The sequence below is a fragment of the Arvicola amphibius genome, chromosome 5 (assembly GCF_903992535.2).
Source record: "Arvicola amphibius chromosome 5, mArvAmp1.2, whole genome shotgun sequence".
Classification (NCBI taxonomy): domain Eukaryota; kingdom Metazoa; phylum Chordata; class Mammalia; order Rodentia; family Cricetidae; genus Arvicola; species Arvicola amphibius.
The window spans coordinates 147,554,047-147,581,036 of NC_052051.1; the positions used below are offsets into that span (position 1 = coordinate 147,554,047).

General features: G+C 46.9%; 2 protein-coding genes across 2 annotated transcripts; one reads left to right on the forward strand and one right to left on the reverse strand.

Moving 5' to 3' along the window:
- Positions 1-1,516: 1,516 nt before the first annotated feature.
- On the reverse strand, positions 1,517-11,241 carry Ska1 (spindle and kinetochore associated complex subunit 1). Its single transcript, XM_038331793.1, has 7 exons — positions 11,015-11,241; positions 10,505-10,600; positions 7,219-7,343; positions 5,502-5,599; positions 3,210-3,347; positions 2,171-2,340; positions 1,517-1,688 (listed from the first exon to the last, which is right to left on the reverse strand). Exons 2-7 carry the CDS (start codon positions 10,587-10,589, stop codon positions 1,540-1,542), a joined length of 765 nt encoding a protein of 254 aa, XP_038187721.1. The 5' UTR covers positions 10,590-10,600; positions 11,015-11,241; the 3' UTR covers positions 1,517-1,539.
- Positions 11,242-17,828: 6,587 nt separating this feature from the next.
- Positions 17,829-23,219, forward strand: Cxxc1 (CXXC finger protein 1). The gene is made up of 15 exons (XM_038330419.1): positions 17,829-18,159; positions 18,841-18,959; positions 19,060-19,160; positions 19,453-19,688; positions 19,789-19,959; positions 20,309-20,335; positions 20,413-20,658; positions 20,789-20,896; positions 21,064-21,248; positions 21,502-21,709; positions 21,784-21,894; positions 22,024-22,073; positions 22,220-22,316; positions 22,542-22,694; positions 22,777-23,219. Exons 1-15 carry the CDS (start codon positions 18,157-18,159, stop codon positions 22,921-22,923), a joined length of 1,962 nt encoding a protein of 653 aa, XP_038186347.1. The 5' UTR covers positions 17,829-18,156; the 3' UTR covers positions 22,924-23,219.
- The last annotated feature ends 3,771 nt before the right edge of the window (positions 23,220-26,990 follow it).

The window sequence follows — 26,990 nt, forward strand, 5'->3', positions numbered from 1 at the left end:
CTGCTGCTGCTGGTCACCAGCCATTTCCAAGCTGTCATCATGGACTAGGAACCAGTTCTCCACAGATCGGACTACTGAGGCCCCCTACCTTGTGGACTAAGTAACTGTTGCCCCTCCAGTTAGAATTACCATAGGACCACTGGGATTATTGCAGCATCTAGTCTCAAGAACAAAGTAACTACTGGGTTCACAGATTCTCCAGTGTGATCTTGTTGTTCTTCCTATTCTAAAGCCTACTTAAACTCATAAATGTATTTTTTTATCCCACTGAATCTGCCCTTTTAGAGAATTCTGACTAATACAAGCCCATTATTAGGAGTTTGGTAATTTTGCTAGGACAACTTAAAAAAATGCAGGAAAGCACTGGATTTGGCTTTAAGAGTGTATACAAATCAGCAGCTGGATAAAGATGTTACCTCAAAGGTCTCAGGCACAGGAACGTCTGTCTACATAGAATTGGGGTGCATCACTTTCCTAGCATATCAATGTTTTCCAACCAGGAAGCTCTCCAAACTTCACAGGTAAAGGATATAACACAGACGCAGCCCATCAGTGTGATCAACAATCTCCAGCCCCAAGCCAATCCCTGGGATCAGCTGGAAATTGCAACTTTCTAGTCATGGCTTTGTCTTCCTGGCAACCAGCTCTCACCTTGAAGACATCCAAGAATCACCTCACTATAATCAGAACAAAAGATGTTCTGATCGAGAGGAAATTCAAAGGCACTTGAGAACTACAGTCAGGAGCCAGGTCCAACACAAGATGCACCTATCACTTAGGACACTACAAGGGTCTTAGAAACTCAATGGAGAACTGGGAGGGAAGATAAGGCAGACAGGCTGGCTGTTGCCGAATGCGTTTTCGGCAAGCTGTTCCCTAAGGACACATGGAATATGAGTAGGCAGATGTTACATCCCAGAGGGCTTGGGTTTCCTCATCTTTCCCAACATCAAATCTGTGCACACGGAACCTGCTGTCCACCCCACACAACTAGACGTACTTTTCATTGCACACCCCATACAGAGGCTGGACATGGCAGGGTTTTTTTTAAATTAATTTTTAAGTTAGCACACGAAGAGATGAGTCCCATGACTACATCTTCACACCCTGTGTGACATTATACTTTATTCCCACCCTTTCCTGTGCTTGCTGCCCGCTCCCCTTGGGGGTTCCCAGATAACCCTCCCTTCTGGTCTCCTATCCCACCATCCCATTATCTTCTGTTTCTCCCTCCCCTCACTTCTCAAGATCTCCTTTCTGTCATGATCTGCACTTCACACATGTAATTTCAACCTAGGTTCCACATATGAGATCAGATATATTGTTCTGATCTTTGGCTTAGGCACTTGCTGTGAGTCCCAGCTTTATCCCCGTCCTTACAGGCAGCAGACTTCGAAAATACATAAGCTTTATTCAAATAAATTTTTGTTTCTGTAACAGAAACAAGACCAGAAAATGGAAGCTTAAAGACATTACACATGAAATGTCAAGACTATTCTCTATACCCTACTGCCACTCAGTCCCGAGCTTGCAAACGCCTCAGGTTAGGACATAGCGGGTGAGTCCCCCTCCTCGAACCTCTGATAGTCTCTGGCAATGCCGCAAGATGTTCAAGATCGCGTACAGCCTCTTGTCGGTTTTCAAATTCGTGAAGTCCTTTAAGTCAGCTTCCACGAAGAAAAAACGACCTGGAAAGAGAAACACCGGGTTCTAACTTCCACGAGTCCCATTCTCACAGACGTTTGTATGGAAGCACCTTGGGAATGGCTGAGTCCTTCTTACTGTCCCTATCCAAATGCTAAATAGCGGAAAAGGGTATTCCTGCTAAAACAATGCCCCAGCGACTTTTCTTTAGGGGAGCCCTGCTGTCAAGGGCAGTGCTGGTGAGCCTTAACAGCTCCAGAGACAGTCTGTGGAGATGGTAAGCAGAAAGGAGCCCACAGCAAGTCCATCATTTTACTAGAAGACCTTGGGTGAGCTGAGAACTCTTTGTCTAGTCTGCAAAACGGGTCAAGAAGACTAAAGAGGACTAAAGCTAAGAGCTGTCCAGCACCAGTGATGTGTCAGCATGGCTGGGGACGAACAACTCTCTAGATGCATCACTTCCTAGAATCCCAGGCTTGTCCTCCTCCAAGCGCTGACATGCCCTCCCTCATAGATTCCACTTTACCTTTTGTGTCCTTCGTTTCTTCATTAATAAATCTTTGGTAGTGATTTCTCTTCACGGAAGTCATAGATGCTTTTGGTTGATGTATAATCTTGTATTTACTAACCACTGCCTTATTAATTTCTTTAATAACATCATTAATTTGACAATATGTCAAACGGGATTTCATGTACCTGGTTTTTTAAAAAAGTATATGATTATTCTTTTTATATTTTATATTTATATTTTCTTTATCATATATTTAAATATTTCTACTTTTTTAAAAAATAAAATAAGGTAAAACAAAAACTTAGCACATTGGAATTGGACAGAAACAGGAGGAAAAGAAAAGGCACAAGAATCAGAGATCTACTCGTTCGCACACTCAGGGATCCCATAAAACACTAAACTGGATAATTTATACACAGAGGACCTGGTGAAGACCCATGCAGGCCCTGTGCGTGCTGCTTCAGTTTGTGAGTTCAATGTGCTTTCAGCATGCTGATTTAGAGGCCTTGATTCCTTTAGAGCCATCCCCTCTGGCTCTCACACTCTTTCTACCTCCTCTTCAGTAAGGTTCCCTGAGCCCCCAGGAGAGGGATCTGACTGAGATATCCTGTTGGAGGCTGAGTGTTCCCATGTATGCAGTTATTCTTTAGAACTCATCACTCACACTTTTCCTTTGAGATGATAATGTGATTACATTTCTCCCTCCCCCCCCCCCCCCGATGATAGTATTCCTGCAGACAGTGAATGGTCCTAAAATGCTGGACTCTCTGCAAGAAAAGTGGCACAGTACAAGGGCGTAGTGGCACATGCCCTTAACCTCAGTGCTTAGGAGGAGAGGCGGTAGATCTCTGTGAGTTCAAGGCCAGCTTGGTCTATATAATGTGTTCTAAACCAGCCAGGGCTACACAGTAAGACCCTGTCACAAGCAAACACTTCCTGGCCCTTTTGTTGCAACATTACATGTTACAATTCATACAATCAAGCTTTATGACTTAAACAATCATGTATGTTGATTAATAGTAGTTGAACATTAGAATTTATGCTCAGTACTTACGCAGGAACACCACTGAATTCATCAGTCGTTACAAATTGCATTTCCTTAATTACTCTCTGTTCTTTGGGAGGCTTCTTTGCCGGGACAGGTTCCTCAACGTTGACTGGCTCTGTAGGATCCGGATCAGCTCTGTTAACCCTACATAGCACAGATGAAATAGATGACTATTTTCATTTATATACTCAAAACATGTCGTGCACAGAATAGACACACCAGTAGTCCCGTTTGCTTCTCACAGTCAGCATACGTAAAGCTGAGCTAACTCCCAACAGCTTCTCTCCCACCTCCCTAGCTGTGCACCGGGAAGCAGCAGCATCTCCCGTCCATCCCAGTGTCTTCTGTTAGTTCCATTAGTCACCACCACTGCAGCCCCGTTCTGGCAAATGGAGTCTAGAAATCGGCTGGGGTCAACTGCCAAGACGGAAGAGACAGCTGCTCCCACAATGGCCAAAATGTTCCAAGAAAGACACCAGATCAGAAATCTGTAGATCCAACACAGAAACAAGAAAAGGAATGCCCCAGAAAGACCACAGCCGGGGACCAGACCCAGAGCAAAAAAGCATGACTGGTTGTTGTGGGCTGTTCAAACTCTGAAATACCACCTTAGCTGTGTAGTAGAATTATGGTAGGAATTACAATAAATCCAACAGTGATGGCGCATTCTTTGGTAAATGCTAACATGACCTCCACCATTAAACTGGCTGACCTGTCCCTGTACCTGATTCTTTCCTTGACTTTCTCCTCCTGATCATGTGCTAAGAATGTGTCTGATGACTCCTGCAGGCCCAGCTCACCGTATCCACTGAAAACATCTTCAACCTTTCAAAACTGCTTTGACCTGACCTGGGTAGCAGAAGTTGGGCTACAGTTCTGTTCTGCTAGCCACATTCCTCTGGATAGCCAGTGTCCAGCCCACTCTACATCCCTGACAAATAACCACGAGGCCTCTTTTCCCTAATATTCACTCATGACTTTCCCAGGCAGTCTCCTCTTCTTGCAGGGAAATCCTAAGCATTTTCAAGGCTAGAATAGCCATTACCTCTACAGAGGGAGAGTCTGCATTGGAGGTGTTTTGCAGTATTGGTAATATACTGTTCTGAATTTAGCTCGCACATACATGGATACTGACTATTCTTCAATTTTTACATATACTATTATAATCACTTTTCTATATATGATACACTTCAAAAATTAAATTAACCATAGAATGTTTGCACACATTGAAAGCACCTTTTAGAAACACAATTTTGGTGTCAGGCTTGGAGAGATGGGGGTCAGCCATGACACAGAAACTCTTACATACAAAGACAAAAAAATGACAGAGGATCTTATTCAGAGCCAGGCAATAGGAACAAGGAAGACACAAAAACCTGAGACATACTGGACAGCTGGGAGCTAAGAGAACAAGAAACAGTGAAGACAGAAGGCCCTGCTGAGGCCAAAAAAGCAAAGGGTTGGATACATGGGTAACAAAAGAATCACTGAGTTCAGCCTTGGATGCACAAAGTCTGAGAGAGCAGATGTCCAGCAGGCCACTAGAGCAGCAGAACTAGGCATCAACAGCACTGACAGCTGGAGTCAGGCAAGCACACAGGAGCTACCGCTTATGGAAGGGAGGAGGGAAAGGAGACAGTCACAGCTGAGGATGCCAGCCAAGGATGCACAGGGCAGCAGGGACACAGCACCTAGAAACAGACTGGGTGAGTGAGGAACAGACACGGAGCTGAAGACAAACTTATCTCCCTGCAACCTTCAAGCCGTTGTTTTCATGAGAACAGGGCAGTGGTAGCTAAAAGCCAGGCATGAGGGCCTCTGGGAAAATGGCAGTGTAAAGCTGACAGCTTCTCCAGGTGTTTTTCAGGATTCCCTGAGCTTAGCTTACCTTAAAGGTAGAGGTTTCCCTGGTTATAAGGGTCAATGGAGATACTACACAGAGGTCAAAACCTGTCCACCTGGTCAGAGGCGTGAGACTGGTATCTGGTAGAAGGAGATAGTGATGCTACTAATCACCCTACTCTCACAGCAAAGAACATTCTGGTCAAAGCTTAAAAGTCTAAGAATGGGGGAGGGAGGTGGAAGAGTATACAAGGGAGCCTTGCCTTGGGAAAGGGGCCGTTTCCTCAGAGGTGCAGAATGAGGAAACTGGAGGAGACAGGAGAAGTGTATGGTTTCTATTGCCAGAGACAAGAAACTGAATGAGCACTGACAAAATATTCAAGTATGTGGCAGAAAAAAACTGAGGTATTTGTTTCCATGAATACCTCAAGACAGCAAGAGTCAGAATATACTTACAAGCTCTCGGCGGCTGTCACTTGTGGCAGATAGGAAGGAATGTGTTCTCTGAGATGCTCCACAGCTTTGAAATCGCTTTCAAGAGATTCACAGAGCTCCTAAGTGTTAAAAACACTTGTGAACAAGACTTCCTCCTCTACATGTGTGATGTGTGTACAGTCAGAAGACTGTGATACTCACAGTCCTGGTAAGGGCTGAAGACACAGAATGCAATGAGAAAGCACAAATCCAGCAACTCAGACGAACAACAAAATAACAATGATGAGCTCAAGGGCCGGGTGTAGCTAGTGCACTTGCCTACCCAGTACAAGGCCCTGGGCTGGATCCCAACACAGGAAAAAAGGGGGGGGGGGGGTGGGAGAGGGGAAACCTGTAACTTTTAGTGCTGTTTCTAGATGATAGTTTTCCCTATTGGATTTTTTTTCTTTTTTCAGAGAACAAGAACTGTAATCAATCACATTATAATCATAAGATCGAGTTGAAGTTTGTCTTTCCCAAACACTTTAACCTTGGGAAGCAACCAAGAAATAGATGAAATATTGATGTTTCTCAACCTAGCAAATTGCTCTTATTGAGTTAGCACACGTTCCCAGTGCTGCCTATGAAACAGCACCAGAGGGACCACGGTCAACACAGATGGGAGGCGTTCATGTGCTTTTAGTTTCTGAGTTTTAAGTTTAGGGTTTTTGTTTGGTGTGAGTGTTTCAGCGTGTATGTGTAAGTGTGTGTATAGTATGTGGGAATATATACACACACACTGTACACACACACAAATAGTATACACTCGGCATGCTCCTGGACAGGTGGACACTGACAGACCAACACTGTTTTCCATGTTGAGTCTATGGCATTTTCTTTCCAAGAACTAAATTATGCTCACGGCCATGTTTTACTTTCGACTGGGGATTAGCAGAAGCATAAGTGTGCCCATGCCTGGAGCTGACGAGTCTTCTCAGACCACGAAGACTGCAGGCTCACGCTCCCTGGCACTACAGTAGTGCCAGCACAACACGGTGAGGGCGCCGGCTGTTTTCCTCATCAGGAAAGTCCACAAACACTCTGCGCGGCTGAAGTCAGCTAGAAGTCTCACTTATCACAAAAGTGCACGTGAGGTCAAGCTTTCCTTTAATGAGCAGACCTTGTACTTTATAGAAACCAACATCAGAAAGCAGCTAAGAACCAGTCTTCCTTTATCCTTTAAATGAGGATACTGAGACCTCAACAGGTGCAGTGGTTTTCCAGCGTGGCAGAGTACCAAGGTAAGGACCTTTCTCTCTCCGGGCAGGTCTTCTCCGCTCAGCATTCTAGGGCATCATCTGTCTACATTAAACCTACCTACAAATATTCTTCAGAAACATTTTTTTAGTAAGTTTATGCTATTGGCCATAAAGAAAGAGTTTCCACTCTGAAACTCCTTTATACTGAGAACACAAATGTTACTTTATAGACTAATTTACAAAGCCAAGAACTTTACAAACAAAGGATCCTTAAAAATGACCTGGTCAGGCGGAGGTGGTGCACCCCTTTAATTCCAGCACTCAAGAGACAGACAGGCAGGTCTCTGTGAGTTCGAGGACAGTCTGCAGCTATGGGGAAACTCTGACTCAAACAAACAAACAAACAAACAAACACCCAAAAAAAACAACAACAAACAAAAACACTGGTGACTAAGCAGTTTGTGTCTATGCTTTCTGTTTTCCAGTTAGGAAGGCATTACCTTAAGTGACCTGTTGGTTTGTTCTTGATACTGAATTTCCAATTCAAATTTATTTAGAAGTTCATTTATTGTAATGATCTCATCTCCTATTTTACCTAAGGTGGTCTTCAAGGCAGGTTCTTGGCCTGTTATAAAGAAAGAGAAAATGGAAAACAAAGTGTATATAAAACCAAAACAGGCAAGTACCAAGTAAACTTGGAATCGACAGCTATGCTTTAGAAGAACATTTGCATTGGGAAGGACAAGTTCTTCATCCTGAGACCTGTCTCCATAGATAACTTTTGGGGGGGGGGGGGGGGGAGGGTTCAAGATAGGGTTTCTCTGTGTTGCTTTGGAGCCTGTCCTGGAACTAGCTATTGTAGACCAGGCTGGCCTCAAACTCAAAGATCCGCCTGCCTCTGCCTCCCAAGTGCTGGGATTAAGGCATGCGCCACCACCGCCCAGCTCTCCATAGATAACTTTAAACCTCCTCTGTCTTGTTTTGTTGTTAAATGACAGGTTCTTGCTATGCAGTAACCCAGTCTGACCTCAAACTTAAATCCTCCTGCCTCAGCTTGTTCAGTGCAGGGCTTACAGGTGTATGCCACCAGGCCTGGTCTAACTTTATTTCAAAGTAGTAAGGAAGAGGAGGAGGAGAGAGGCAAGTACAACGTGCTTCCTGCTGCTTTTATTTCTGGCTAATCCGCTCAATATAACAAAACATCTGGAAATAATGAACACCTGTATATAAGCATTCACGAGGGAGAGGTCATTCTTCCTGGGCTGACATGAGGTAGGACTCACAGACACCAAGTAGGGTGTGTGAGCAGAGGGGATAACAATCCCAGTCATTACATGTGGAGGAATGTTAGAGAGGAGGCTTCTGGTCTCAGTGACCACCCACCCTTGACTTTACTATGGATAAGAGCCAATGACTCAAACCACAGGGTGTTAGAAATGAAAAATCTCAAGTGAGGCAGTCACCCTGCTTCAGAGGACATATGATTAAAGTGTAACCCGAAAAACTTAAAGTGACAGGAAGAAAAACTGGCCTTCCAGTGCGTTTATTATATAAAGGGGCAGAGTCTCTGGGAATCTGTTATATAAGTTTGGAATTCATATTCACACCATCCCCGGGACTCAAAACCTTCAATCAGAGATAGAAACAACAACAAAAGCACAGACTGGGTGCCTGGGAGAAACAAAGACAAGACATTCTTATAAACAGGGTGTTTACACTTCGTGTACCTAGCACCTCTCTGGACTCGGATTTGAAAGGGATTGAAAAACCTGAAGTTCCTTCTTCCCTACAATTGGAAGTGATGTAGAATAAGCAAGATTACTCAGCCGGTAACGTAATCTACTGCCAAGCCTAACTAACAACCTGGTTTTGATCACAGTGGAAGCAGAAAAGCAACTCCTGCAAACAAAGACAAAATGTTATTTTAAGAGTAACTAAAAGCTGTAATGCCAGTCTGGTATGATTGGGCACTCCTTTACTCCCAGCACTCAGGAGGCAGAGGCAGAGGCAGAGGCAGGAGGATGACTGTGAATTCAAGGCCAGCCTGGTCTAGAGTTCCTGGACTACATAGACACTATCACAAAAAAAAAAAAAAAAAAAGGAATTTTTATATGTGCTTCAAACAACCAGATGCTCCTGGCCTGAAGCCCGAGAGAGCAACAACTGTTGCGGAGTTGCTGCAAAGACAACGACATGAGAGGACAAGGAAGACTTAACACTGCGTCTGGGAATTAGCAAAACTCTTGTCAAATGCCACCTACTAATCTCTGCGGACCAGCGCCATTCTAGCTTTGCAGTGCAGACACTATCTGGCACTCACTTCATAACCACCAAAATAAGCTAAGTTAACTTCAGGGTTTTTTTTTTTTTTTTTTTTTTTTTTTTTTTTTTTTTTTTTTGAGACGAGGCCTCACTACACAGCCTTGGCTGTCCTGAAATTCGGTCTGTAGACCAGGTTGGCCTTGAACTCAGAGATCTGCCTGCCTCTGCCTCTCAAGGGCTGTGATTGACGACCTGGGTCTGATAAGTTAATGTTAAAAGGATACTGATGTTTGTACTAAGAATAATTTTAGAAAGATGAGTTAACCAGCTGGATATAGTATCTGTCCTGACCACCGCTATCTCAAAGGAAAAAAAAAAAATTAGACATTTACACTTTAGTAACACAAGCAGCTCAGCAAGTTCATACTTGATGTTAGGTATCTGCTAAGTTATGGCAGTCAGTGGGAGGAGCTACTAGACTTTATTAAACAGGCGGTGGAAACAAATATTCTTCTCATTTACTAATGACAACGGTCTAGTAGTCTCCCCTACTCCAGCCAGACTTTGGTGGGGTTGTTTGAATCCAACTTTAGACCCCCAAATTATGTTTATCCAACCATAATCCAGCCCTCATAAAGAGAACCTAAAGAAAGCTAACCTTAAAAATCCAATTTCTTTCTTTTCTTTTTGTTTTGAGCAATGTTTCACTGTGTAGCGCTGGCTGTCCTGGAGCTCATTAGATAGACCAAGCTGGCCTCAAATTCACAGACATCACCTGTGCTTGTCTCTGACTCCCAAGTGTTGGAATCAAAGGTGTGTGCTGCAATGACTGACCAAATTTTTTTCAATAAATGTGGAAAAGAGGTTATACAGGTGGAAAGACATACAGTGGGAATTCAGACTGAGAACCATCATTCCCCCTCCCCCGAGTGTTCAGAAAATAAATGACTTGGGCAAGCCTCTTCTGAGTCTTGGTCTCCTTGAGTATAAAATGAGGACTTGCTTTGTTGAGTTCAGATGTTTTTGATTTAACTTTCTATAGAATGTAAACCATGAACCACAAAATAAACTGGTTCCTTTGTTAGAAGTTCTCAAATAAGTACTGAAAACACCAAATATCTAGGAGGGATATTCAAAAGAATTTCATTATTTCAAAGAAAATTAAAACCTTAAACTATCAATCCACATCACAAACTACAGCAGAAGCTCCAGAGTCTTTCCAGAAGACAGAGCACTAATTTGGTTGGTTGGTTTGTTTTATTTTTGTCTCTCTCTTGGGGTAGTAGGTAGGTCCTTTCAGCTCTAGAACCAAAGATGCTTCAAATCTTATTATTGGACCTATATTTAAGAAAAACGTTAGTAAAGTTAAATATTCCCCATTACTTAATGTCGCCTCTGCATTATTTGGCATTTTGAAAAATCACTATTGGAAATCTAAAATTACCTTACTAAGAGACACTCATGACAGGACAATAATCAAGATGCACTGTGTGTTCCCCAAAGCAGTGAGCTGATTTTGCTTACCAAGATTTCTTATCAACAGAATTTTCTTAATATTGTCAATCTTCTCATTAACGTAAGAGCATAGCTGTTCTAGATCTGAGGCCATCCTCCAAGCAGCTGAATAAAACATACAGAAACGTTTTTTAGAAGAAAGTTACGTAAAGCCAAATTTCCGTTCACTTTTAAAACCTAAAATTAGTAAACATTGCTTTGAAAGCTCACAATTTGAGGGCTTTTTTCCCCCTCAATTCTACAAACATTCAGTGTCTAACACACAATGGTAACATGTCTTGAAGGCTCCTGCTGGATATCTAGACACATTAAACCAGAGCTACCATCTTTTTCGGGGAATCGAGGCCTCATATTTTGGGTGTAAGATGGAGCGAAAAGTCCTTGCAAGGATAGGTGAAAAGATGCCGGTCTGAGCAGGCGTGTCCAGTCTTTGAACACACGACACGACATCGTCAAGTTTATGTTGGAGAACCGTGCAAGGCAGTTACCACGCACAAAATCCTAAGAGAAATCTCATACCGTTTACGATTTTGCGCAGATCCCGGATGGCCGCGCCTGGCTGGAAACCGAAGTCGGAGAAGCGGAAAGCCTTCTCTCCGCGCCGTCCGGTCCCCGCACCTGCTAAGCGATGCCTTCGGCGGCTTCGAAGCCAGGGACCTCGCGGGGTCTGGAACCAAAGACGCTTCGCGGCGGCTGGGGCGTGAATGCACCGGACTACTGACAAAACGCCGAACCCTGAACTCTGATTACAGAACTAAAATTCAAACTGTCTTTGCCTTGGCGCCCCGCAAGAGCGCAAGCGCGTTCCTCAACTGCGCAGACTCTGTTAGCAAACGAGTTTCCGCCCAACACCGCAGCGTCAGGGCCTGGAGGCGGGGTCAAGAGGCGGGGTCCGGGGCGGGGTTGGGAGGGAGGCGGGGCTCGGAGGCGGAGCTGGGATTGGATTGGCTCACTTCTAGCGCGGAAAGGTCGCTTTTTGAGCCTTGGCGCTCACAGGTGAATTTATTCATCATCCTCCACGACCACAGCACAGCCAATTGCCTAGCGCTTGGTATAAAACGAGTAGCTAAGTGGGTCTCGGAAATCTGCTGCAGAGTTCGTTAGGGGACGCTTCTACTAACACCAGTGACCGTACGGAAATTCTGAGTTCAGGCACTTAGAGCATGTTTTTAAAATATTCCTGTATGATTCCAAAAAGCAGCCAGGTTGGTGAACTAAAAGATTCTGCCTTTATGGGGATTAGCTACTCTATAAAGGGGAATGCAAACGCCGTATTAAAAATTGCATTTATGATATGAAAGTGAAAAGGGTTGAGTTGGGGGTGGGGAGTGAGAAGGGTCAATGGAAACCCAGTAAGCATACATGAAACGGCATAAGGAACTGTGCTACTTCATATTTTAAAAGTTTCTTCTTCCCTGATGAGAAAAGGAAGAAAGCGTCCCAGGGCCGGGATACTAGCGCCACAGTCATCAAATGCCCAAGTTCTTACCACCCTTGCAAGACAACCGCTTGTCTGTCATCAAGCCTTTGTCCCACGCAATGGGAAGGAGGATGAGTCGAGGGTGAGAGACTCGCCTCAAGCACCTTTAAGGAACTTTCCTGGAAGCTGCAGCTGGAAGAAAGGATGGGGATCTTGAAAACGGCAATGAGTATACTATCCAACAGTCAAATGTATACCATGTGGGAGTCAGGAGAACGGGGACATCAGGCTGGCTGGACAGTCACCCAAAGTTACTCTGTAATGTTGGGGCATCCAACTCTGGCCTACAAGCCTAGCATATCTGACAGACATTCCTGTGAAGCAGAGAGAACAACAGCCCAGAAGAGGGAAAACAAGTGGGTTTTATAGTGTCTCTTATAACTGAAGAGCAGGTCCCTCCTCTCAGGAGATTTTTCCTGTCTTGGTTAGATCAGGGTCCCTGAGCTGAGCCTGCTGGGTCTCTGCCTGACCCAACCAAGCCAGGTTATGGGTAGTAGATATCCTTTGGCCTGTGGCAGAATGCCCTTTAGGGAGGAATGAGAAAACATCAGTTATCCAATAAATAAGATCCCTGAGACCCAGGGTGTCCTGAGAAGTTTTATGACAACTTGACACAAGGTATAGTCATCTGATAGAAGGGGAACTTAATTGAGAAAATGCCTCTCTAAGACCCAGCTGTACAGCATTGTTGAGGATATTCAGTCACACCATGAACTCTGTTTTTGCATTTGTGTTAATTAAATAAAATTAACATTTGGTCAGGAGGCTGAGTTAGCAACTAGTTGGCAGAAAGTAATCATAGAGCATCAGAGGGCATCCATGAGATAGACACAGGAAGTAGTAGGGAAGGATTTGTAGAGGCATGACTTTTTTGTTTGGCAGATCAGAAGGACACTTTCTTTTGGAGACACCAGCAAGGAGACAAAGTTAGTTAGTTGCTACTCAAACTCTCTGGAGCTAACAGGTTGTCACACCAGCCTTTGAATATCAAGTCTTATTTATAAATATAATGATCTAAGTTTAGTTAAAGTTATGTTTAGCAGAAGTAGCAGAACCGGTGCCTGCAGCAACAGGAGTCCCACCAGACTGCGACCCGAGTGGCCAGGCTGCTGTCAAAGAAGCAGGCCGGTAACTGCAGAGTTACAATTGTTGGCTGAAATAGCAGTAGGTTAAGGTGCAGCCACTGAGCCAAAGATAAAACAACGAGGCAGTTTCTTAATTAATGATTGATGGGAGAGGACCCATTCCGTGGTAGGTGGTGCTGCCCTGGGCTGGTGGTCTGGAGTTCTATAAAAAGTGGCTGAGTAAGCCATGAGGACAGTGCCAGTAGGCAGCATTCTTCCATGACCTCTACATGAGCTCCTGCCTCCAGGCTCCTGCCCTGAATTCCTTTAGTGATGGACTACAGTATGGAAGTGAAAGCCCAATAAACCCTTTCCTCCCCAACTTGCTTTTTGACTGTGGTATTATGTTGCAGCAATAAAAACCCTAACTAAATAAGACTTGGGGTTTCCAAGGAATGCTGGGTGTTAGGTTTCTGTTTCCTCATGGCCATCAGCCCTGGCTAAGGCTGGGTAGCCATTCTAGGGTGCCATCTTAGGGCTGGCTTTGTGACCTACGGGGTGCTGGAAGTACAACTGGAGTCCTCTGTAAGAACAAGAAGCCGTCATGACTGCTGACCCAGCTCTCCCACAATTAAACGTGTGAAAGAGAATCTCGGAAGGAAGGAAGGAAAGAAAGAAAGAAAGCAGGAAAGCTGGGATGCTTCAGAGGTAATCCAGCATTTTACTTGCCATTAGAATAGTCCTTCAGGGGGCTGGAGAGATGGCTCAGCCGTTAAGAGCATTGCCTGCTCCTCCAAAGGTCCTGAGTTCAATTCCCAGCAACCACATGGTGGCTCACAACCACCTGTAATGAGGTCTGGTGCCCTCTTCTGGCCTTCAGGCATACATGCAGAGAGAATATTGTATACATAATAAATAAATAAATATTAAAAAAAAAAAAAAGAATAGTCCTTCAGGGAATGTTTTCTTACTTGGAGTTAAACATCTTTAAATACCTTCTCAACTTTCAACATATTTAAAACTAATTTAAAGGATGTTAATTTCTATAGTTTTCTTTACTTATCTTTTGGGATTTGTCTTTGAATTACTGGACAAGGAAGATGAGTCTGGACAACTTGCAATTCTCAAGATTGAAATAAATGTTTATAGTGGAAAACAAATAGAGCTCACAAATTGCATTGAATTTATAGTTATAGAAGCATTTTGATTTGCCCTTTTTCGTGTTTTGTTTCAAAATGGTGTATTTCAATAAAATTGGGACTACTACTATTTTGATCTGACCTGGATACAGACTTGAAGTATTTAGCAGAACAGCTGAAATCTTACTAGGTCTTATGTGGGGTAGCCCTCATGTAGGCTGCATTAAAATCTCATACTGCTAAAGTGGCATTTAAAACAAAACAATAATAACAACAATACCATTGGAGTGGAGTTGAATTATCTAGCCCATTAGTGTTTCAAATAAATGTTTCATAACCTTTCCACAGAAGAAAAGAGCACTTATCTTTTTATATTTCTGTCAAAGATTGCCTTTCCTTTTAGAAAATGACCCTGCTTTCTGCTTTCATACTTCACTTAATCTTGAGTTAAAGATAGCAAATGTTCAATAGAGTCCCCTGTTGTGGGATATTTCTACACTGTGTGAAGGTGTAATGTTGTGGAATCATTCTTCTGTATACTGTGAAGTGTTGCTCTCACAGTTAGTAAAAAGCTGATTGGCCGATGGCTAGGCAGGATAAGGTTAAGTGGGAGAATCAGACTAGAAGTGCTGGGGAGAAGAAGAGCGGAGTCCCTGGAGACGCCATGACATAGAGTGCGCAGCTTAGGAAGTTTGTACAGGAGGTAAACAAGTCTCAGGGCAGCACACAGATTAATAGAAATGGATTAATTTAAGTTATAAGAGATAGCTAAAAACAAGCCTTAAAAACAAGCCTAAGCTATTGGCTAAGCATTTATAATTAATATTAAGTCTCTGCATGGTTATTTGGGGGAGTGGATGGTAGGGCAGAGCTGATCTGCAGTCTTAGACAGAAAAGTTCACCAACAGCATATTGCTGTGATTGGTGTGATAAAAAGCTAAATGGCCAACAGCCAGGTCGCAGGTATAGGCAGGACTGCTAGGTAGAGAGAGGAAGTAGGAGGAGGAATCTAGGCATGTGGGAGAGACTAGAGGAGACACGGAGGAAACAGGATGGGTGGTGTGTGAGAGAACATAGATTAATATAAATGGGTTAATTTGTTATAAGAGCTACTTAAAAACAAGCCTAAGCATTAGGCCTAGCTTTCATAATTAATAATTCTTCATGTCATATTTGTAAGCTGGCAGCTGAAAGAAAAATCAGACTACAATCGTCAGTGATACTACCCACAGAATAAATGTGGAAACATCTTTACTGACAGATTTAATTTAGTTGTAATTGTAGGGTAACACCCACAACAGTTGTCATAGCTGTAAGGGAGGGCACAGTGAAGCTCCCTTACTCAACCACTCCATGGGTCAGTCAGGAATAAGCATGAACCCATGCTAACATTTGTTGCGGTTCTATTTAGAATATCATTTGAAAATTTTCTGTCACCTTAAAACTCAGAGTCTCACACGATGGTGTGCATAAAAGAGTTTATTCAAGCCCACATGTTGTGAGATGTTTGATTACACTGTGTAAAGACATGTCACTGTGATTGATTTAATAAAAAGCTGAAAAGCCAATAGCTAGGCAGGATTTCCAGGCAGAGAGGAGACTGGGAAGAAGAAGAACAAAGATACCATAAGACACAGACCAAGCAAGATGGGAAGTACGTAGATGAGGTAAACAAGCCTTGGGGCAGCACATGAATTAATAAAAATGGGCAAATTTAAGTTGTAAGAGCTAATTAGTAATAGGCCTGAGCTATCAGCCAATCTTTCACAATCGATAAGAAGCCCCGGTGTAGTGATTTGGGACTGGTATGATGAACAGAAAAATCCACCTATGCACAGTAAGGAGAGTGACCCAGAAAACATCAATTTAATTGACCAGATTGTTGGGGGCCAGCTGACATGTGGTATAATACCTGAATAGGGAAGGGAGGATTAAGAAAGGAAGAGACAGAAGACAGAATTAGGAGGGCTCTCAGTGAATACTGCCACAGCCCCGAGCTTATTTCTCATACCCAAAGCAGAAAGGGGAGGGCAAATAACGTCTTTACAACGGTTTGAGGTGATTACATGCACAATCACCTCCTTAGTTCTCAGAACCTCTTGTCACCATGTCTTTGGCCTAACATCCTGCTATTTGGCCTTGAAGAACAAGATATCTAGAGATCATACCTTTGGCCAAACATCCAGTCAATTGGCCTTGAGGAGCAAAAACAAGCTTAGACTTTCTGACTTTAAGTCAAGTTGGAATTGAGTCAGTGTGAGGCACCCACACTAGATTAAGTACTGAAAAATAGCCACAAAGATTCTAGTTTTACACACACACACACACACACACATGCATGACGCAGGCACAGCAAATTTGTTGTTCCAATTTGACTGGTCATCAAGAACAGACTGGGTTTTTTTGTTTTTTCCTTTTTTTTTCTTTCTTTTTTTTTTTTTTTCGAGACAGGGTTTCTCTGTAGTTTCTAGAGTCTGTCCTGGAACTAGCTCTTGTAGACCAGGCTGGCCTCGAACTCAGCAGACTGGGTTCTTAACTGGTCCTTGTTCAATAAACATTCTATGATCAGCAAGAAGGAGACATTCTCTGGGTTATTGATTAATAGTTTCAAAGCTATTCAAAATTAAAATTAACTAGCCGGTAAGTGTAGAATTCCAAAGGACCTGAATTTGCCCAACAACCAACGTAGTCCAGATCTGATGGGAAGTTACAGATGGTTTTCCTCTAGTTTTATCTAGTTCTAAATGTTCAACAGAAAAGATATAAAGGAGCTGAGGACACAGTTCAGTTGGTAGGCTGCTGTCTGGAATGTGAAGCCAAAACCCTAGTTCCAGTTCTCAGTTCCCCAGCACACGCTTCTTATTCTAGAACTCTGGGGGTGTAACAAGCCCCAGACCTTAGTACAACTGACACCAAGGTAAAAGCACCATTCAGGCCTTGGAACTCAGCTTGCCTATGGTAGGCAATGCTTTACCAAAACAGAAACAAAGGCAAAGTCAGTGGTTCCAGGATGTGGCTGGGAAAGTCCGTGAATGGACTGACCTTGCTTTTGGCCTCTGTAGTTGTGCTTCTTGCTATCTGGGTGTGATGGTGTATGACTTTAATCCCAGCACCTGAGAGACAACGGCAGGTGGTTATCTTTGAGTTCGAGGCCAGCCGGGTCTACACAGCGAGTTGAAGGAACTGCCAGGGTTAGAGAGACCCTGTCTCAAAAGTAAGTAAAATAAAATAAAAATAAAAACAAAAGGATATTTTCCTTCAGATCTGACTGAAAAACATGAGGGGCAAGACGGGTAAAAAGTGGATAAGCAACTGGGCAGGTACGATACGACTCTTATTTCTTCTGTGGAGCTCTGGGTGGAGCCCTGGCATCCCATTGATAAACGTCGAAGGGTAAAATGATTGGATGGAGGAATGAATGAGACAGATCTAGGCAGTGACAGAATCATCCAGTCTGCGGCAGCAGGCTTGTACGGAGTCAACGATCAAGATGGCCACGCCCTTTGGCAGGCGTGATCCGGAAGCTACTGCCCGTTACCTAGGAACGCACGGAGTCCGCCTGCGGAGGCGCAAACAGCTGACGACGTGTGCGTCGCAAACTCGAAGCAGGCGCGGCCATATTGCCCTCTGGCGGCCACCGTACGGACTCGACTGACAAGGTGGCGGCGCACTCGGAGGCGCCGCGTTCTAGGCGCGGCCATCGCTCCCGGAACGTACGGTGGCCGCTACCTTACGGACTCGATGGTTAAGATGGCGGCGCCTGGGCGACAGCGGCGGATCTAGGTGGGCGACCCTATTTGTTCCCTGCTCAGCGGTCTTCCCGGGCGTGAGGAACCAGAGTGCGGTGCCGCGGAGGCGGGCCCGGGAGCGGAAGTGGTTGTGGGCGCCTCTGCCACCGCCGCGGACGCTGCCCGGGGGCTCGCTCGGGTCCGCGGGTCGCTGCCCGGGGTCCGGAGCGGGTACGCCGTGAGCGCAGACATGGTGAGTCTCCGGTCGGGACGCGGATCCCAGGCGGAGGTCGCTGGGGGTGGCGGCGGCTGCCTGGTGGCAGGCGTCCGGGGCTGCTGGGGAGCTCTATGCCGAGTCTGGGGGCCGACGGGCGAAGGTGTGCCGTGGGATTTGGGGTGAAGCGGCTTCGGGTTCCGGGATGAACCGTTGTGGGGGGTCCGTAGTGGAACTTGAGCAGAGACTCCTCCAGATGGCAGCTTTGTGGGAAACCTTCTCGTGAGGTTCCTTGGCCAGAGAGATAAGCACTTGGCCATGAGTATTTCTCTGGAGAACCGTCAGGCGGGGTTGGGGTCCAGGAGCTAAGTTGTAGCTACTTGTGGGAAGCCTGTTTGGGGCGACGGCAGAATAAATTAAGTGGTACCCGAGTAGAACTCTCGAAGGGGACAGTGTGATAAGTGTCTGTGACGAGCGGTGAGAGTGACAGACAGGATGCTGCTTGTCAGCGGGGTGCGCGATGGGAGGGCTGGAGCAGAGTGATGGAGAGAACTAAGCAAAGTCGTGAGGCCCAGGGTTGAGTGATGAGGGGTGGGCGAGCTATGAGGGGAAGCCGCGAGGGGCAGGAAGGCCAAAGACCCGGTGTGGGAGTTTGCCGGGAGCCGTGGTGGAGTTGTAAGGAGTGACTAAGGAGTCATCGTTGTGGGGTGGGTCTCACAGGAAGGAGATGGTTCCGACCTGGAGCCCCCAGATGCTGGGGAGGACAGCAAGTCTGAGAATGGGGAGAACGCTCCCATCTACTGCATCTGCCGCAAACCGGACATCAACTGCTTCATGATGTGAGCGAGGGAGCAGCGGGTGGGCCGATGCCCGGCAGGGTTGGGGGACACTGAGGAAGCACACCCCTCACGTCTCTACCACTTGCTTCGTTACATGCAGTGGCTGTGATAACTGCAATGAGTGGTTCCATGGGGACTGCATCCGGATCACTGAGAAAATGGCCAAGGCCATCCGCGAATGGTACTGTAGGGAGTGCCGAGGTGAGGCCTGGGTGTGGGCAGGGGAGGCAGGTGGGTTCCAAGAGATGAAGAAGAGCCGGAATAGGAGGGATCGTGGGTAGGCATGGTGTCCTCTGTGGACAGAGTGATTGCGTTGTTCGCTGGTGGATTGGAACGCCAGCTCCAATGCGAGCAATAATGAATGATCCTAAAGGAAGGGGCAGCTCTCTCCTATAGCTTGAGCCAGACAAGTAGGTGGGAGCAGAGAAAGAGGTTCTGGGATCCTTGAGATCCCTCCTGCAAAGCCACTTTGGTCCCACTCCTTGCCACACAGAGAAGGACCCGAAGTTGGAGATTCGTTATCGGCACAAAAAGTCCCGGGAGCGTGATGGCAGTGAGCGGGACGGCAGTGAGCCCCGGGATGAGGGAGGAGGGCGCAAGAGGCCTGCTTCAGATCCAGACCTGCAGCGCCGGGCAGGGTCAGGGACAGGGGTTGGGACCATGCTTGCTCGGGGCTCTGCTTCGCCCCACAAATCTTCTCCACAGCCCTTGGTGGCCACACCTAGCCAGGTAAGTGGCTGCAGTGGTTGGGGTGGGTAAAGTGGGTAAAGGACCATTCGTGGTCCTGAGCTCTACCCCGGGCATTGTCTCCTACCATCACCATCACCAGCAACAGCAGCAACAGATCAAACGGTCAGCCCGAATGTGTGGTGAGTGTGAGGCATGCCGGCGCACCGAGGACTGTGGCCACTGCGACTTCTGCCGTGACATGAAGAAGTTTGGGGGCCCCAACAAGATCCGGCAGAAGTGCCGGCTTCGCCAGTGTCAGCTGCGGGCACGGGTGAGCATGGACAGAGCTGGGCAGGATGCAGTGGGAGAGCATGGCTGGGAGGCCCAAGTAGGGCTGTGTTAGCTACAAATGAGCAAGTGTAGGTGGGATGGAGCCTGATTGTGTCCAGTCGAGTGGGAGGGCCCAGCATGTTCAGGTGACCTAAGTAGCTGACAGGGCCCATATATTTTTAGGTGGTCAGGCATGGCAGGGCACAAGGAGTAGGCCTGAGCGCATCTTTGCGGTGAGGGGAGGGCTAAAACTGCATTTGGTGAGACCAGGCCAGGATGAATAGCTGGGGCTAGGACCGGGTGACCCTCCATTTTCCTGGGGCTGACCTAGGCCTTCCTCCTGCGCACAGGAATCGTACAAGTACTTCCCTTCCTCGGTGAGTCCAGCCCCCCAGGGCGGGGCGGGGCATGCGGGCAGGGCGGTCAGGGCCAGTCCTGAGATTCTGCCCCGCAGCTCTCGCCGGTGACGCCCTCAGAGGCCCTGCCAAGGCCCCGCCGGCCACCACCCACTCAACAACAGCCGCAGCCGTCGCAGAAGCTGGGGCGTATCCGTGAAGATGAGGGGACAGTGTTGTCATCAGTGGTTAAGGAGCTACCAGAGGCTACAGCCACACCGGAGCCACTTTCAGATGAGGACCTGGCACTGGACCCTGATCTGTACCAGGACTTCTGTTCGGGGGCCTTGGATGACCACGGCCTAGTGAGTAGCCGCAGCATCCTGTGGTAGGGGAGGAAGGGAGAAGAGGAGGCAGAGGGCACACAAGGCTGCTTGGGGAAATGGGTGTGGTGTCATGAGTTGGTCAGGTGGTCAGAGCATGCCCTACTTGCAGCCCTGGATGAGTGACGCAGAAGAGTCCCCCTTCATGGACCCTGCCCTGAGGAAACGAGCAGTCAAAGTGAAGCACGTGAAGCGTCGCGAGAAGAAGTCTGAAAAGAAGGTGATGGAGAGGGTAAACCTGGTGTGACCGGGAGAAGATGGGGCAGGGAGGGAGCTGGGGAAGTCAGGGGCCGGACAGGGAAAGAGCCAGAAAGCTGGAGTACAGCGGCAGACAAGGCCTGAGGCTGACCTCCGAAGCACCTTGACATGACACATCTTGCCCCTTAGAAGGAGGAGAGATATAAACGGCATCGACAGAAGCAGAAGCATAAAGACAAGTGGAAACACCCAGAAAGGGCTGATGCCAAGGACCCTGCATCACTACCGCAGTGCCTGGGGCCTGGCTGTGTGCGTGCTGCCCAGCCTGGTTCCAAGTATTGTTCAGATGACTGTGGCATGAAGCTGGCAGCCAAGTGAGTCTTTCCTGGGCCCTGAAGGGAATCAGGAAGTGAAGAGTAGGCATGACCAGAGCTTTCTGTCCAAATATCTACAGTTCAGTCAAACCCCCATAGCCACGCTAACCCGCTACTCAGTCCCCATCAGCCTCCCCCACCATTCAGTCTCTCATCCTTGCACCTCTTCATCGTCTCTTTGCTCACTGTCCCCTGATCACCCCACTTACTGCCTTTGGTGCTTCTCTGCCTGTACTTCACTGCCTCCCTGTAGCCGAATCTATGAGATCCTCCCCCAGCGCATCCAGCAGTGGCAGCAAAGCCCCTGCATTGCTGAAGAGCATGGCAAGAAGCTCCTTGAACGCATCCGCCGTGAGCAGCAGAGTGCCCGCACCCGTCTCCAGGAGATGGAGCGCAGGTTCCACGAGCTTGAGGCCATCATTCTTCGAGCTAAGCAGCAGGCTGTGCGCGAGGACGAGGAGGTAAAGAGCGTACAGCTGGGCAGGACACCGGACCTTGTCCTGCCTGGCCTCCTCATTCCTCTCGTCCTGTACAGAACAACGAGAACGACAGTGACGACACAGACCTGCAGATCTTCTGCGTCTCCTGTGGGCATCCCATCAACCCACGTGTTGCCTTGCGCCACATGGAGCGTTGCTATGCCAAGGTCAGGGGCCATTCTAAGGGAGTGGGTGGTATGGGGATGTCCGTGGGCCAACATGGCCCATAGATTTGTTGCCTGGGTGCTATCTTGAGAGGGCACCCAAAGTCCTTTTATATGTGTTCATCTTTCCAGTATGAGAGCCAGACATCCTTTGGGTCCATGTACCCCACACGCATTGAAGGGTGAGTAAGAGTACCATGTGGAGTTAAGGGTAGTTACGGCTGGGGTTAGAAATGGGATAATGCGTGGAATTGGGGCTGGAAATGGGTGTGGGCCTTTGAAGTAGTTAAGGAGTTACTCAAGGCTACCCTCCTGTTAACTCTCCCAGGGCAACCCGACTCTTCTGTGATGTCTACAATCCCCAGAGCAAAACATACTGTAAGCGGCTCCAGGTGCTATGTCCTGAGCACTCACGGGACCCCAAAGTAAGGTTTTCTTTCAGTTACCTGTGCCCTGCCCTGCCCTGCCCTGGCCTGCCCTGCCTTGTGTCTCACAGCCCTTTGTTCTTTTTCCCTCCCTCCCCTTTTTTCCTGTCAGCTTCTATTTCCTCCCTTCCTTGTCAATCATCTCCAGTTCCTCCCCTTTTGCTTCCTTTTCACTCTCCAGATTCTCCATCCCTCTTCTCACATCTGCCCTTGGTGTCCCTGCAGGTGCCAGCTGATGAGGTCTGTGGGTGTCCACTTGTACGTGATGTCTTTGAGCTCACGGGTGACTTCTGTCGCCTGCCCAAGCGCCAGTGCAATCGCCATTATTGCTGGGAGAAGCTTCGGCGTGCAGAAGTGGACTTGGAGCGTGTTCGGGTGGTAGGTTTTCATACTGGGTGTGACCTCAGTCGGCCTGGGCTCCAGGGGCTGCTTCTCATGCTTCCTTCCACTTCTTTGGCAGTGGTACAAGCTGGACGAGCTATTTGAGCAGGAACGGAATGTTCGCACAGCCATGACCAACCGAGCAGGATTACTTGCCCTGATGCTGCACCAAACAATCCAACATGACCCACTCACTACCGACCTTCGATCTAGTGCTGACCGCTGAGCTTCACCAGCCCAGAGCCCCTCAACCCTGCCTTCCAGTTAGGGGAGTGGCCCTGCATCGCCAGCTTTCTGTTCCTCCGTTCATCTGTTATTCCACCACTCCTTAGTTTTTTCCCTGTGCCCATCTCCTTTCCGGCTTCCATTTGCCCTTATTAAAGGGCCTCTGATGTCCCTTGTCTGTCTGTCCCTCTCCATATTCAGTGCTGGGGTGAGACCGTAGAGTTTACTCACCTTCGCCTATTCCCATCCCCTAAACAAACCGGTTTTGTTAATAAAATTTTGAACAACCAACAGGAATATCTCTTGATAGTCTCCATTCTTCTATTTTCAGTTGTGGTCCCGACCCCTGGACAAGATAGAGGTGGCATATCTGTACTCAGGAGGGACCTGGAAATGTGCGGGCTGGGATATTCAGTGGACTCATCGTGTGCTCCCTTAGACTGTACTCAGGCCCGCATCGTGGTATAGTGGTATCCTTTCTGCTTTAAATGTGAGCGCGTGCGTGCGTGCGTGCGTGCGTGCGTGCGTGCGTGCGTGCGTGTGTGTGTGTGTGTGTGTGTGAATGAACCTGGACGTGTGTGTGTGGCAGATAGACCCGGACCGCCTTTGGGCCAGGACACACTGTCTTTAGACCAGAGGTCACTCAGGTCGCCTTCTCCCAAAGACTAGGGGGATGTGTCTTCACCAAGAGCCCTACTCAATCTGTACTGCCCAAAAAGACTTCAACCCCAGAGAGAAATGGGATCGGGCTTACAAAGCCTGAACTACAGTTACAATATACCAGGGACAGGTAGTGGCAGAAGTTTCAACAGTTTCTGTTAAAAGATTTCAAATGCTCTAGTTGATTAAAACAATGAACTCCCTAAAACTACAGGCATGGCTAGATTAGAATGTTCTAAGGAGGATGTGGTTAGCCGGAGAAGGGAGTCAACTAAAGTAAAATGTTCCCTAAGTTAGCTATAGGGACAATTGGTTTTGGTGGCATCCACCAGTTAATGGAGGAGCAAAGCTCCTCCATTATATTCTATAACATACAACCAGGGCTCCCCTGAAATAGTTAAGGAGCTGTTGTACCCAGATGAAGAAAACTATGCTGAATAGTTTTATTGTTGCACCCAAAGTCCAGTTCCCCAAAATATCACCACAAGACTGAATCTGATTCAAAAGCTTAGAGTCTATTAACTCGGGTCAACAGCAGCAGCAGCAGAGCAGGAGAGACCCAAGTGCTGCCTGGAGGTGGGGTTTATAGACAAGAAGGCTTGCAGAATTCCAAGCTTACAGGCTTGGGATTGGCTGCCCCCTATGGGGTGGGGGGGGGAGGGAGAGGTGGGAGGTGGGGGGGTGGTCAGAGAAAGGTCATGTTTCTAGACTAGATGGTACTACTTTCCTACTCAGGGATTGGTTGGTTTTTCCTGCTCAGGTATTGGTTAGTTTCATGTCAAGGGCAGAGATGGCTCTGATTTCAGGGCCAAACTGTGTTTCTTTCTCTGATCATTTTTATCTTTTAGGCTCTAATTTTAGAGCCGGGACGAATTTCTTTAACAGGTTCTGTTTCTAGGGGCACAGTGTGTTCCTTTGGCTCTGGCCTCAGGGTCAGGGTATTTTCTCTGGCTCTGGGTTCGGGGATAAAGTGTTTCTTTTGATGGCTCAGGTCCCAGATCCAGTGTGTGTTTCTTCCACTGGCTCTGGGTTCAGAGTCAGGGTACTCAGGGATTATGCTATGGATAAATGGCTACAGATCTACTGGGGCCTGGGCCTCTCATTATGTCAACTTGACATGGACTAGAGTTATTTGAGAGAAGAGAGGTTGAGTTGAGAAAATTTGTCCATAGGATAGGGCTGTAGGCAAGTGTGTAGGGAATTTTCTTAATTGTTGATTGATGGGGAAGGGTCCAGCCCATTGTGGGTGAGGCCATCCCTGGCCAGGTGGTCATGGATTCTATAAGAACTCAGGCTGAACAAGCCAGGAATCCAAGCAATACTCATCCATGGCCCCTGCACCAGCTCCTGCTTATAGGTTGCTGCTCTGCTTGAGTTCCTGTCCTGACTTCCTTCAACATGGACAGCAATATGGAACTGTAAGTCAAATAAACCCTTTCCTTCCCAAGTTGCTTTTTGGTCATGGTATTTTATCACAGCGATAGAAATCTTAACTAAGACAACCATTACTGCCCACCTTGATGGGTGCCACATCCAGTGGAGCAATTGCTACAACGTGGAGATCCTGGAAGAGAGGAGCAATGACCTCATGGGCAGAGACTCAAATGGACTCTCTGAGTTCCTCATATAGACAGAGGAAAACAACTTTATTTTTATAGTCTGGTATATTTAAAAGACAAGGCATAAGGCTTATCTAGGGTTTTAGAGGTCATAAGGGCTCAGAGCTACCTCCAGACAGTTTTCCCCAAAAAACTCACCCAAAGGTATTTTCCTTTTGACTATCAGATTGCCCTGCAGTTTTCCCACAGAGACATATGAACATGAAGGGTATGATTAACGGAATCACAGGCTGCCCTCGAATTTAGGTTTGCCTTTTATGAAAGCTTTATAGGCTGTTTTCATAGCAACAGATGCAGCTTACAAACTGAGAGGAGGTATGACCATTTGGTTCCCCCTAATACCACCACTTAGGTTGCTTCAGTGACATAGGGCCAGTAGGAGCAGAATTCAATTGAATCTTCACACCTGATGTCTATAAGTCTGCCTGATATCAATAAAAATCTGCTTTTCCTAATTTCCAGTGTGCTCCTCTAGCATTTCCTGTTATACTTAAAAGGAGAAGAAACTTGAGGCTGACTTTGAGTAAGACTGTGCTCTTGGGAGGATAGATTCAGTTGAGGCTGGAAAGTCCTCCAGTCCTTACCAGGGGTGAAAGAGGTGAGTCAGAGGGGTGAGTGTGTGCCTGCCTGGCAGGACATCCAGGAATGGAGCACAGGCCCTCTCCAATTCCCTAAACGTTTCTGTCCATTCAGCAGGGCGACTCCCCGGCTACTGGCTTCTATATTTACCCCATTCCATCTTGCCCCCAAGCACTCCTTTCCATCTGCAGGGTCTGGGGAGCCAGTGGTGAGTGCTTCTGCCACAGAGGCTTCTTTGTTCCACCCTGACCCTACTCCTGCAAGCTCGCCCTTTTGCCTTCAAGGTCCTTGGCCCAGCAAGAGGCCCTGCTCCTGTACTGAGGAGATCTATTTGGAGGGGTAAGTGTGTGCCCGCCTGCCTGGATGGATGCCCCAGGAACGGAGTACAGGCCTCCCATTCCCTAAACATTCCTGGCCATTCAGCTGTGCTTCTCCCTGGCTACTGGCTTTCTCTATTTACCCCATCCCATCTTGCCCCCAAGCATTCCTTTCCTTCTGCGGGGTCCTTAGATCCACCAGCATAGCCTGCTTCAGGGTGGAGGGGATCTGGGAGCCAGCTCCAGTGCTGAGGGGACCTAAGAGGGGGCAGACCAAGAAAAACCCCCAAGTACACAGTCAGCCACAGCAAAGATTGGACCAAGATGCCAAGACTCTCCTGGCTGCATTTGAAGGAAGAGATGGGCAGGCGCCAATGCAAGAATTCCTCCAACAACCTGAAAAACAACATGATAACACCAGAATCCAGCAAACATGCAACAGGAAGATTTGAACACCCTAATCCAGAAGAAGTAGAAGAAATCTACTTTAAACATAACATTATGAAAATGATAGAGACCCTTAAACAGGATGTGAAAGACTCCCTTAAAGAAATGGAAGAGAAGACTAACAAAAAGTTAGAAGAAATTAATAAATCCCTCAAAGATACCCAAGAAAAAGCAATCAAACAGGTAAAGGAAACAGTTCAAGACTTGAAGACCGAAATGGAGGTAAAAAAGAAAACAAACCAAGGGATGGCTGGATACGGAAAATCTGGGTAAACGAACAGGAACTACAGAGACAAGTATAACCAACAGAATACAAGAGAAAGAAGAAAGAATCTCAGGTGCTGAAGATATTATAGAGGAAATAAACTCGTTGATCAAAGAAAACAGCAAATCTAGCAAATTCTTAACACAAAACATCCAGGAAATCTGGAACAGTCAACTACTGA

Coding starts and splice junctions, on each gene's coding strand:
- Cxxc1 (XM_038330419.1), top strand. Junction 19,161..19,452: donor GTACTGTAGGGAGTGCCGAG/GTGAGGCCTGGG, acceptor CTTGCCACACAG/AGAAGGACCCGAAGTTGGAG. Junction 22,074..22,219: donor TACCCCACACGCATTGAAGG/GTGAGTAAGAGT, acceptor TAACTCTCCCAG/GGCAACCCGACTCTTCTGTG.
- Ska1 (XM_038331793.1), bottom strand. CDS start 10,589: ATGGCCTCAGATCTAGAACAGCTATGCTCTTACGTTAATGAGAAGATT. Junction 7,344..10,504: donor TCTGTTGATAAGAAATCTTG/GTAAGCAAAATC, acceptor TCTTTATAACAG/GCCAAGAACCTGCCTTGAAG. Junction 2,341..3,209: donor GAATTCAGTGGTGTTCCTGC/GTAAGTACTGAG, acceptor TTAAAAAACCAG/GTACATGAAATCCCGTTTGA.